The sequence below is a fragment of the Saimiri boliviensis genome, chromosome 6 (genome assembly GCF_048565385.1).
Source record: "Saimiri boliviensis isolate mSaiBol1 chromosome 6, mSaiBol1.pri, whole genome shotgun sequence".
In the NCBI taxonomy this organism is placed as follows: domain Eukaryota; kingdom Metazoa; phylum Chordata; class Mammalia; order Primates; family Cebidae; genus Saimiri; species Saimiri boliviensis.
The window spans coordinates 74,031,367-74,044,530 of record NC_133454.1 but is presented as its reverse complement, the minus strand read 5'-3'; the positions used below and the strand labels follow the sequence as shown (position 1 = coordinate 74,044,530).

The 13,164-nt window shown below is 40.3% G+C and overlaps 1 protein-coding gene across 9 annotated transcripts in view; it reads right to left on the bottom strand.

The window, feature by feature from the left end:
* Window positions 1–13,164, bottom strand: part of STIM1 (stromal interaction molecule 1) — a 244,747-nt gene that overhangs the window by 116,423 nt on the left and 115,160 nt on the right. For all 9 annotated transcript variants that reach the window (XM_074401005.1, XM_010334243.3, XM_074401010.1 and 6 more), the window contains one exon: window positions 3,252–3,382. In XM_074401005.1, coding sequence (XP_074257106.1) covers window positions 3,252–3,382 — 131 coding nt within the window. The remainder of the gene's footprint in view (window positions 1–3,251; window positions 3,383–13,164) is intronic.

The following is a 13,164-nucleotide window of genomic DNA, read 5'->3' as shown; positions in this document are numbered from 1 at the left end:
TGTCTCTTTAGGAGAGGCAGGTGAAACCCCGTCTCTACTAAAATACAAAAATTAGCTGGGTGTGGTGGTGCACACCTGTAGTCCCAGCTATTCAGGAGGCTGAGGCAGGAGAATTGCTTAAACCCGGAGGCGGCGGTTGCAGTGAGCTGGGATTGCACCACTGCACTCCAGCCCAGCGCCTAGCAACAGAGAAGGACTCTGTCTCAAAATAAATAAATAAATAAATAAATAAATAAATAAATAAATAAATAAAATAAAATAAAATAAAATAAAAAATAAACTGACTTAGGCACACACATTTTGCTACTTTCTCTCTTAGGAAGGGAGCTTGTGATTGATCATGCAAAACTAGACCAGCAGGCCTCTTTAACCATGACAGGCCTGAGTTGCAGGGAAAGCAGTGGAAACAATTGCAAGGCAAAAACTATACTGAAAAAGAACAGCTCACCACTGGCGCAGAGAAGAGTAGGATAACAGCTTTTGTGTTATTTTGGAACAGTTTGTGCTGATGAGCTTTTTGTTGTGGTAACATTCCTCTGAAAAGAACATTTTATTCCTCCCCTCATTGACAAAGCAATTCAACAGAATGTGAAAGAAAAAGAAACGGATGAGGAGCAGACAACAAAGATATCCAAGAATTTACAGATCTTGGATTATTATCACCTTCTTCATCCATTCCCTGGTTTTGTGGCCAGGCCCTGGGACAGCGATCAGGACACCACTAGGCCTCATTCACCCCCAGGAACATGGCTCTATTTTCAGCATAGACAAAAAAAAATTTTGATCCTTTATAGGTCAGTGACACTTCTGGATGTAACCAAATTTCAGATACTTGCGTCATGATCATTGTCCTTGCTCAAGAACCTATAGTTGCCTGGTTCAACAAGTATACATATCTCAGCCTTGGCCCCACTATCCTTTCCAACTTTTTGTTGTATGGTTTTCTACCACAGTCCCTCTATCTAACCAAACCAACCAACTATGTTTCTTTCTACCTCTACAGCTATTCTCACACTGATTCTCCACTACTCAGTAAGCCCAACTCTTTCCATTATATCCAAATTTTACTTTTTCTCCAAGAAGTCTATTTTTCTCTTCCTTTAAATTCCTTAAACATTATCTAGTTCATCCTTATAGACAAATCCCCTCTGCTGACCAATCAGTAGATTCTGTGTTTTGGTTGTTTTTTTTTTACAAGACAGGGTCTTGCTCTGTTTCCAAGGTTGGAATGCAATGATCATAGCTCACCACAGCTTCGACCTCCTGGGCTCAAGCAATCCTCCTGCCTCGGCCTCCAGAGTAGCTGAGACTACAGGTGTATGCCACCACACCCAGCCAATTTTTTTTTTTTTTTTGGTGGAGACAGGGTCTAGCTATGTTATCCAGGCTAGTCTCAAATTCTTGGCCTCAAGATATCCTTCTGCCTTGACCTCCTGATGTGCTGGGATTACAGACATGAGCCACCACACCCAGATTCAGTGGAGTTCTGAATTCTCTTTGCCCATCTTCAGTGACAGGGAAGTCACTATCTACCAAGGAAGTCTCTTCTGTGACGAGATAGCTCTCACTGTTAGTCAATTATTTATTCTCAAAGAAAATGCCTACTTTTTACTTTCCCCACTTTACTTTGGGTCTGGTTCTGCTCTAAGAATAGGAGAAACAATACAGCATTACTTAAGAGCATGGGCTTTGAAATCAGATCTGCACTGATATCCACTGTGTCCCTGAGCAAAAGCTTAACCTTTCTAAGGCTCCATTCCCTGGTAATAATATCAACTTCATAAGTCTGTTGAAGTTAAAAGAGTAACTATGCAAAAAGCTTAACACTGTGACTGGCATAAAGTAAGAATTCAATCACTGATAGCTAGTATCATGGTTTTCACTGTTACTATTATCGTTACTTATGTCTGATTTCTTTACCTTTTAAGTATTTAAAGATAGAAATGATATTACCTAAGTCTCCTCTTCTCCAGGCTAAAGTCTGTTTACTAGACTTTAAGTTATATAAAGACAGACTGTATCAGTCTTATTTACAGTCTCAGCTCCATGCCTAGCACAGTACATGGTACATAGACACTTAATAAGCATAATTGTGTTGAATGCTCTTTGTTTCATAGTTTCCATACTTTATCACTCATGTCACTCCTCTCTGTATAGGCCCTCATTGTTCCAAATCCTTCTGACAATGTGGGATCCAAAACTGAACTCGAAACTCAAAGGTAGGCTGGTAGGAAGGAAGAGAGAGTAGGGTATCTCCCCCATCATAATATAACTACATCACTATTAAAGATTTGGCATAACTTGGTAGCTTCACCAAGCTACTGGTATATGTTGAGCTTTAAATGAAGAAACCTTTAAATATTTTTACACATAATGGCTTATTCTATGGGATCTGCTGAGCTGCAGGTACAATAATGCTAAAGGATGAAACAACAACAGAGCTTTTTTCCATTTAGAGACTCCTCTAGCTCTTACTACAGGTATTGATCGTCTTACAACCTATGCAACTTATGACCATTCGACTTTATAACCACAATCGCTAGCCACGACTGCTCTGCGTCTGGCAGCACAAACGTTGCCCAGCTGGGCGTATGACAGTGCGGACCAGCTTCTGGCAGCACTACCATCTCCACGTGCACCATTTCAACTGTACATATAGCCTACTCAACTTACGACCAAATCGTGTTACGACCATTCCGCAGTCCCGACCGTGGTTGTAAGTCGAGCACTGCCTGTATCTAGACCACTCAACGGGCTCCCAAAAACTTCAGCCTGGAATTTAGAATGATCTTTCTAAAAAGATTTGTTTCCTCTTCCCAAATGGAGTATAAACTCCCAGAGGGCAGGATCTGGGTGTCTTATCTTCTATCCCACATGCCAACACAGGGCTGAGAACAGACTGATGCCCTCCATCTATAGCAGGATTGCAATAAGGATCCAAGAAAATCATAGAGACCAGCCTTGGGGATCCCTCTCCCTCCCAAACAATACAGCTCAATCAATGTTACGCAACTAGCCAATAGTTAGGCAGGAGCCAACCCAGGCACAGACATAGGCATAAAGTCTACACTCTGACAGGCTGACTCCTGGAGGGCTGTTCTGCTGGGAGCCACCTTCCCTGATGGGGATGAGTTCCTAGAGAACAAGCCAGCAGAGAACATCTCTCCACAGGGAATAGTTTGTCTAAGCAGCTTTCAAGGACTGTTTCACACAGGAAGAAAAGAGAGTCATAGCAGGATGAGAGAGCTCACCTCATCACTTTCTTCCACATCCACATCACCATTGGCATCATCATCCATCAGCTTGTGGATGTTACGGACTGCCTCGAAGCTGAGTTTCTCATCCTCACTGTGACACAGGGGCTTGTCAATTCGGCAAAACTCTGTGTATGAAAAGCAAGAGACAACATTACTCAGAGCTGCCACCCAGAACCTACCACCCAAAACTTATCACCCACCTGTGTCAGCATCCTTAGCTTCTAGCATCTGACTCCTCATGTAGGCCCTTAACTAGCTACTTGCATGGTGACAGAAGTGTTTCATCTAGGCTTTAAGTGTCTCCCCAAGAAAATGGTGAGCTTCCCCCCAAGGTCAATGCTTTTTATCATCCTAATAGTTTCTTGGCAGGGAAGTCTCATATAGGACTACGAATATGTTGCGATCTAGACAAGAATGTGCATCAGTAACTCACAAATGAGAGAAAACATAAATAGTTAATGAACACAGGAAAAGGTCTGGCCTCATTAGTAATCAAAGAAATACATATTCAAACGAGATATTATTTTTAATCAGTCAAATAAACAAATGTAAATCAATGTAATCTTTCTGGAAACAGAACAACAGCTAATTAGGCCCAGTGCCCAAACAATGTGCAATTTTCCTTTTTGTTCATTTCATCACTGCTGATACATATAAGGCCAGCCATAGGCTGACTGGGGAAACCTCTCACATCTCATGCCTTCTCACAGACAGCTATATCAGGCAAATATTTTTTTAGATATCTGAAGGTCCTGAGCTCATCTGATACACCACCTTATGTGGTCTGGGATACAGTTTTCTCTGCCCACCATCACATGTTCATGCAGCAGTAAAGCCAGCACAAGAGCCTAGGCCACCTTAGCTCTTTCTGTGACACCTAATCCTCTCTTACAAGCCTGGAAAACACCTAGTCTGAATGATGCACATAACAGAAAGAGCCTGAAATCTAGGCTTAGCTCTACCATGTGATCTAGGGAGGTCATTTCTCTTCTCCATGCCTCAAAGTCACTATTTGAAAAGGGCATTTTGACTGAAGTTTCTAGTTTTTCTTCCAATTCCTATGTTAAAATTCCTCTTTCCTTTTGCCCTGGATCTTGACAACTACTTCCTAGGCAAAATATTCTCCAGATGACCCTCAAAGAAGATAGATCTTGACTTCCTAGGTAATAGAAGATGTTGTCACAGGACAGAAAGGACAGGGTGAAGAGGTTGTGGTTATGACGCCTTTTAGAAGGCACTAATTAAAGACCTAAAATATCCTAATCCATTTAATCATCTACTTGTCTGCCAGCAAGAGACAGTGATAAGACCAGACAGGTCACTTCTCTACTTCTTGCCAGTTATTCAAATCCTTTTCAAAATAAGGGAGGAGTATAAATATTAAATTTTAAAGTGTCCCAGATGTGACTCAATAAAGGTATGTTGAATATTGAAGCTCACAGATGTTAAATGATGTGCCAAAGTCACAGGCAGATGAAGAGCCACAGTAAGACAGACCCCAAGTCTGCTGACTCCCAGGTTAGCACTTCAAAATCCCATCTTCACAATTGCCTTTTTGCTAGGGTGACCAGATAGCTAGCCTTGGGTTGCTTTCATCTTTTAGAAGCCACAGGTAATAACATGACCAAAAAGAACATTAAGCAACAGGGTTATTTTTGTTTTTCTCTTTTTTTGTTTTTTGAGACACAATCTCACCCTGATGCCCAGGCTGGAGCCCAGTGGCATGATTTCCACTCACTGCAACCTCTGCCCCCCGGACTCAAGCAATTCTCCTGCCTCAGCCTCTCAAGTAGCTGAGATTATAGGCACATACCACCATGCCAACCTAATTTTCTGTATTTTTAATAGAGACGGGATTTCACCATGTTAGCCAGGCTGGTCTCGAACTCCTGACCTCAAGCGATCTGCCCACCTCAGCCTCCCAAAGTGCTGGGATTACAGGCATGGGCTACCACACCCAGCCTGCAACAGTTTTATAAAAGAAAAAAATACAATGAACAGTATGCATACAAAAAGAAATATCTGTACATAAACTTATTTCCCTCGACATTTGTTGTACCAAATTGGGAAGTGGGATGAAGGGGTGGTGAGAACTTAGGGAGAAAGAAGAATACACTCAAAAATTAAGGCATTGTTTCTCAACTTCCTCACCAATAAAAACATATATAATTGTATATTAGAGCTTTTTAATTAGCCCCTGATATGCCCATTTAGACATTTATTGAATGTTCTTCATATATGAGGCCCTATGATCAGCATGAGCATAAAGATATGAATCATACTTCATTCTTCTCTCAGAAGGTTAATTATAAAAGTGGGAGGGACAGGCAATTAAAACACTATGTGCTAAGTGCCATGATAGAAAGAATCATGATTAAGTATCAGCTAACATTTTCTGTAAAGGGCCAGATAATAAACAATTTAGAATTTGTGAGCCATATAGTCTCTGTTGAACAACTTAACTCTGCCATTGTAGCACAAAAGTATCCACAGACAAAATATAAGTGAATGAGCTTGAAAGTATTCTAATAAAACTTCATTTATAAAAGCAGACTGTGAACTGGATTTGGCCAACGGGCCGTAGTTTGCCGAACACTGTTAAAGAATATCATAGGTAGCACACCTAAATCATATTGAATTGTGCTAAAAGAAAGACATCCAAGGCTGGGGGTGGTGGCTCACACCTGTAATTCCAGAACTTTGGGAGGCTGAGGCAGGAGTTCCCTTGAGCCCAAGAGTTAAAGACTAGCCTGGATAACATGGTGAAACACTGTCTTTACAAAAATTTTAAAAATTAGCCAGGCATGATGGTGCACACCTGTGGTCCCAGGTCTCAGGAGGCTGAGGTAGGAAGATCACTTGAGCCCACAAGGTCAAGCTGCAGTGATCCATGTTTGTGCCACTGAACACCAGCCTGGGCAACAGAGCAAGACCCTGTCTCAATGATAATAATAATAATAATAATAGTAATAATAATAATTAAAGAGATACAGAAATCCAATCTTTTCATTAGCCTGTATACATACACAGGCTTAGCCTAAGTAAAGCACAACTTCTAATAGGCTTTTTAAAATAATGGAAATAGTTTATCAAGCTCTAGGGTTTGGGGCCTCCAGGCTGGGTACCATTGGCCTGAGGTCAGTTAACCAGCACCTTTCCCAAAGGCCTACAAAGTCCAAGAAGTTTGGGCTTCAAATACCCAGGCTCTGGTTTGTAACCTAATCAGACAAACAGGTGACCTTTGCTGCTAGCATCAGCTGACATAGAAAAGGATTAAAGAGATTGAGGGCTAAGGAGTACAAAGGCTTGATTCCCCTATGGCCGTTGAATCCTGTACAGAAAAGTCATGTCAGCCAAAACTCACAAATAACTCCTTCAACCAAGCATGTCTTAAGCTGTCTCTCTCTTCTTCCTGAGACCTTTCCTACTTTCTCTTACACATTCCAATCTGACAAGGTTTCCCACAACTCTCTGGAAATACCTTCAAAGAGCCATCCATTTAGCAATGTATAACTACAGTGAAAAAGCTGGGACTTAGAGTCAGAACACATATCAAAGTCCCATTTTCACTAATTATAAATCATATGATATTGGACAAGTTGTTTAATTTCTGAGACTCCAATTTCTCATTTGCAGAATGAGGATAATAATCTGCTGCACAGACTTTTTAAAAATAAAATCACATTTGTTAAAACACCCAACATAGGACCTGGTGTAAGGCTGATATTTAATACATTTGTAGTATCCTCTTTACCCCCAGAACAGCAAGTAAACAGTTCCCATCTTGTGTTAACTTCGGCCACTTTCCATGTCTATGAAGAATCAAATATAGGAGGTATAATCCAATCAACCTGATCAGTCATAGGTTCCAGGTGAGTGGGCAAGTGGCTCTTTGCAAGACTCTGACAGTAGCCTGAACTCCCACAACATTTATATGCTATCACTGGTAACATTTATTAGACTGGGTTGCAATTATGTTTAACGTGTCTTCCCCACCAGACTGTGATCTCCATAAGGGACTGGTACCATGTCCCCAGCAGCAAGCAAAGAGCCAGGTTCTTGATAAGACGCTCCATAAATTTTTTTTAAATATTTTTTTAAATATAAGTCAAAAGAACAATTTAAATCTAAATATTAACTCTACAATTATGCGTAAGATTTTCTAGACAAAAAAAAGAAGAGTTCTAGGCAAAGAAAATACCACAGGCATATGTTTTTAAACTTTTTGGTCTTAGGACCCTTTTATATGCTTAACATTTTTTAATTCCAAAGAACTGTTTAATATTTACATATTAGAAAGTAAAACACATGCAGCCATAAAAAAGAATGAGATCATGTCCTTGCAGGAACACAAATGGAACTGGAGACCATTATCCTTAGCAAACTAATACAGGAACAGAAAACCAAATACCACATGTTCTCACTTCTAAGTAGGAGCTAAATGGTGATAACACATGGACACACAGAGGGAAACAACACAAACTGGGGCCTTTAAGAGGATGGAGGGTGGGAGGGGGAAGAGGATGAGGAAAAATAACTAATGAGTACTCGGATTAATACCTGGGTAATGAAATAATCTGTACAACAAACCCCATGTCATAAGCTTACCTATGTAACAAACCTGCACTTGTACCCCTGAACTCAAAATAAAAGTTAAAAACTAACTACCTACATTGCCTTAATGAATATTTAGCAACATAAAACTTTTGCAAACTACCTCAGCAAGATTTTTTTTCTAGATTGATGTTTCATAAGTTATAGATCAGAGCATTTCAAATAAAATTTCCATAGAATTTTGAATTAAAAAAGGAAAAAACACAAATTGTTATAATTAGGTTTTTTTATAATTAATTCATTTTATTTTTTCCTAATAATCTGTTTTTATTACACGAGTAACACTAAACTCATTGTAGACAAACAGGTAAGTCAAAAGAACAAACAATTGTTAAAGTCTTTGTATACATACTACCAGAGCAAGACTTTTCTAAAAAGTCAAAAAAAAAAAAAAAACAGATGTTGGTGAGGATGAAGAGAAAACAGAATACACTGTTGGGGGAATGCAAACCAGTGCAACTTCTATGGAAAATGGAAAACAGTATGGAGGTCTCCCAAAGAACCAAAACTAGGCAGCTAGCCAAAGGATAAGAAAGGATAAGAAATCATTATATAAAGATAACCCTACCACTCATGTCTGTTGTGGCACTATTCACAATAGCAAAGACATGGAATCAACTTTAGTGTCCATCAGTGGATGACTGCATAAAGAAAATATTAAACACACACACACACACACACACACACACACACACACACGATATTACTCAGCCATAAAAGAAGGTCTTTTGCAGCAAAGTGGATGGAACTGGAGGCCACTATCTCAAGTGAAACAACTAAGAAACAGAAAATCAAACACCACATGTTCCCACCTACAAGTTGAAGCCAAACAATGTGTACAGGGGGACATGGAGAGTCCCTTGAGGCAGTGGAGACTTGGAAAAGTGGCCAGGGGTGGGGAGCGAGTGGAAGGATGGTAAGAGACAAGAAACCAACCTATTTGGGTGATGGGTACACTAAAAGCCCAGGCTTCACCAATACACAATATATCCATGTAACAAAACTGCACTTGTACCCCCTAAATCTATAAAAATAAAAAATAAGATACTTTTCTAAAAGAGCTTTTACAGATACCTAATTTAAGTAACCACAGTTTAGTTAACTAGGTAGTTTTGGTATACTCCTAATTAAGTATTACAATTCATGCTAATCATAAAAATGTACATTTCCCCCTCTAAATGTTAGATCATGATACTATTATGAAGGCCTCCAAAGGACAATTTTCATATATATTTATCCTAAACTCCATTTTTTTCTATCAGCTCCTTTGCGTAGAAATGTAGGCACTCGGCCAGGCACAGTGGCTCATGCCTGTAATCCCAGCACTCTGGGAGGCCAAGGCAGGCAGATCACAGGGTCAGGCATTCGACACCAGCCTAACCAACATGGCAAACCCTCATCTCTACTAAAAATACAAAAAAAAAAAAAATTAGCCAGGCATGGTGGCACAAGCCTGTAATCCCAGCTATTCATGAGGCTGAGGCAGGAGAATCACTGAACCCAGGAGGCAAAGGTCACAGTGAGCCAAGATCGTACCACTGCACACCAGCCTGGGCAACAAAGCAAGATTCCGCCTCAAAAAAAAGAAAGAAAGAAAGAAAGAAATATAGGCACTTATCACACCTTTGATATCCCTATTTGGAAGTTCAATGCTTCCATTTGGCCTTGCCTTTTAAAGCTAGCATTCCTGGACACTCAATATTAATGTCCCCAGTTATAGCTTGTTTGTAAAGCCCATAGAGTATCAGTTCTTCCTCATCTGGTCTTGTTTTCAGCTTCCTCACATCTGCAACACTGTCAAAATCAGCCTGCAGAGCCAGGCACAGTGGCTCACACCTATAATCCCAGCACTTTAGGAGGCTGAGGCATTGCTTGAGCCCAGGAGTTCAAAATCAACCTGGCAACATAGTGAGACTCTGTCTCTATAAAAGTAAGGCATGGTGGTGCATGCCTGTAGTCCCAGCTACTTAGGAGGCTGAAGGAAGAGGATCACTTGAGAGCAGGATGCTGAGGTTGCAGTGAGCTGTGATTGCAACACTGTACTCCAGCCTGGGAAACAGTGAGACCATGTCTCCAAAAAAAAAAAAAAAAAAAAAAAGTCAGCTTTCAGGGACATAGTGGTGACAGCCAGGCTGTTGCTGCTATCCAGGCTTTCATTAATTCATTTTAAAACATAATAAATCTCCTATATATGAATGTACATAATATTTTTAAGGAAAATAATTGTTTTCTGGAAAAAATTCATGAGCAGGGTAAAATTGTTTTACGTTTTTGCAAATCTTTTAAATGTCTGGCTTAACAGAAGACAGATATAATCTCATAGCTACATTCAACCTATTATGAGGTATTGTTTTGACTGAAGATCAAAACATAGATATGCAGCTGGGAAAGACAGGAGCATTTTACTAGTCAGACAATTGTGAATATTATATGAGACTATACCCAAATTCAACAAGTGCTAGGTTTCTCAAAGGTTAGTTGCCATGTGAAATCCCAAACTATATGAATAAACTTTTTCTACTCTGTAACATTAAAATCCATTGGTCTATCTTATACTTTGAATGGATCTTTCATACATGCATGATTTTGTAACATGATGCACTTGTCATTTGGAAACTATTGGTTAAGAGTTACTGCAGAGCTTCCAAGTGTTGACACTTTCATTTATACAAAATCAAAATAGTCACAATTATTAATATCACCACTGATTTCATCAGAAAAGCTTTTAATCCAGAAAAACTGTCAATTTCACAATGACAGATACAAGTTTTTTAAAATCCAGTTTTCACTTAAAAGCTGGAATTTTATCATTAGCAACTAATACTACCAGTTGTTTTCCTTAAAGTAGAAGATGCATTTCACTTATTTTCAAGAAAATGTCTGCAAAATAATGAATAACAGAATTATCAGTCAAGTATTCTTTGAAGTAATAATAGATGCTACCTGAAAAAAAAGGAGGTATATCAACTTACAGCTCAATTGCACAAGTGCTTGAGATAACCATCAAACTTCTACCTGTAGCAGAAATGCTTTATGCATACTTACTATTTCATCAAGTAGAATACTAAAAGGCATGAACTCATGGGATGCAATTCAACAAAATTAATGACTTCTTCTTTGTTGAAAACTTTTTTGTTTTAATTGATAGTGCATGGAGGTGAGGAATACAGTCATTACTAGTACTTTGGTGCCACTGCTTTGATTTGTGTTAAGGTACCAGCAGTTTTACCTACCAGTGTTTTTGCAACATTAGTACAAGGTATACAGTTTTTTCTAAGGCAAATAATATATTAATATTATTATGAAATGGCTTTCATCTCCTGGATGCCCTGAAAAGACTTTGTTCCCACCTGCCATGGTCTGAAGACTACACTTTGCAGACAGAACCACAAAGTCATTTCCCTCATGTCCAAATCTCACCTTTCTCCAGGCAGAACACTGTTCACTGTTCTATGCTCCAAAGCACTTTGTGCATAGCTCTGTTATATTAGTTCTCATGTTATATGTTGTTCATATGCCACATCCAAGTGGTAAGAACCAAGCTTGACTCACTCTATCCCCATGGGCGCATTATAATACTATCACTAACATCTACCCTGTCAAGTATGGAATCAGTATGTGCTGGCTAAATGAATAAATCAATGAATGAAGAATGCATGAATTAATTAATTTAAAAACCGTATTTCCCCAAAAAGCAAGGGAATTCTTTTTTTTTTTTTTTTTTTTTTTTTTTTTTGAGACGGAGTTTCGCTCTTGTTACCCAGGCTGGAGTGCAATGGCGTGATCTCAGCTCACCGAAACCTCTGCCTCCTGGGTTCAGGCAATTCTCCTGCCTCAGCCTCCTGAGTAGCTGGGATTACAGGCACGCATCACCATGCCCAGCTAATTTTTTATACTTTTAGTAGAGACGGGGTTTCACCACGTTGACCAGGATGGTCTCGATCTCTTGACCTCATGATCCAGCCGCCTCGGCCTCCCAAAGTGCTGGTATTACAGGCATGAGCCACCGCGACTGGCCACAAGGGAATTCTTGAATACAATCCACCAATTCCCACCATCAATATCTACTGTCCATCTAATGCAGGCATCCCCAAACTACAGCCCGCGGGCCGCATGCGGCCCCCTGAGGCCATTTATCCGGCCCCCCACCACACTTCAGGAAGGGGCACCTCTTTCATTGGTGGTCAGTGAGAGAAGCACAGTATGTGGCGGCCCTCCAACGGTCTGAGGGACAGAGAACAGTCCTCCTGTGTAAAAAGTCTGGGGACGCCTGATAATGCCTCGACTTTCCCAACCACTTTCTGTTTCTTATCACTAAAGAGTAATTTATCCCTGGAGGATAAATTGGAAATTGGCAAGTTTTATCAGCAGGGACCCCATCAGAAAGAAAAACTTCTCCCACTTCACCTCTTATTCCTCAGCCAGGACTAGCAAATTCTGCAACTATTATTGATGGGATTAGAATCCACTCTCACTCTCCGAAAGGAATCAAAAGAGGAAGACTGGAGAGCACTAGTCCTGGGAAGATTTTCAAATTTAGCCAAAGACCCTGAATTTGCAGAGGTAAAATAGCATGGGGCCTAGAATGGGGATTAGGTGAGGGAGGAATGAGAGATGGACACTCTGGACAGATGTAAAGACTTTTTTTTCTTCTTTTTTGAGACGGAGTTTCACTCTTGTCTCCCAGGCTGGAGTGTAATGGCACGATCTCAGCTTACTGTAACCTCTGCCTCCAGGTTTAAGTGATTCTCCTGCCTCAGCCTCCCAAGTAGCTGGAATTACAGGCGCCCATTGCCACACCTAGCTAACTTTTGTATTTTTAGAAGAGACAGGTTTCACTATGTTGGCCAGGCTGGTCTCAAACTCCTGGCCTAAGGTGATCCACCCGCCTTGGCCTCTCAAAGTTCTGGAATTACAGGCGTGAGCCACTGCACCTAGCCATAGAAATGTGAAATCTTAAAAAAGGAACATGTTTGAGACCTAGAATTATCAAAAAAAGGTCCCCAATGAAATATAACATCTCAGCTGAGGCACACAGGCCTAGCCACAGAGAAAGGAGTCATATCCCTAGGCTAGGCAAAACTCTACCTATCTGAGAGACATTCCTGCGCCTGTTAGAATATCATGTCCTCATATCCAAGAAGAGGCCCAGCTCTTCTCAGCAGTGGGTAGGAATTCAAAAGACCTTTTCTTCCGGACAAAGCTGGCACTGGTTTCAGCTGCCCAAGCAATACTAACACAAATCACTACAGATTCTAAGCTCTGAGTTCCTTTTTCTTTTTGAGAGAGGGTC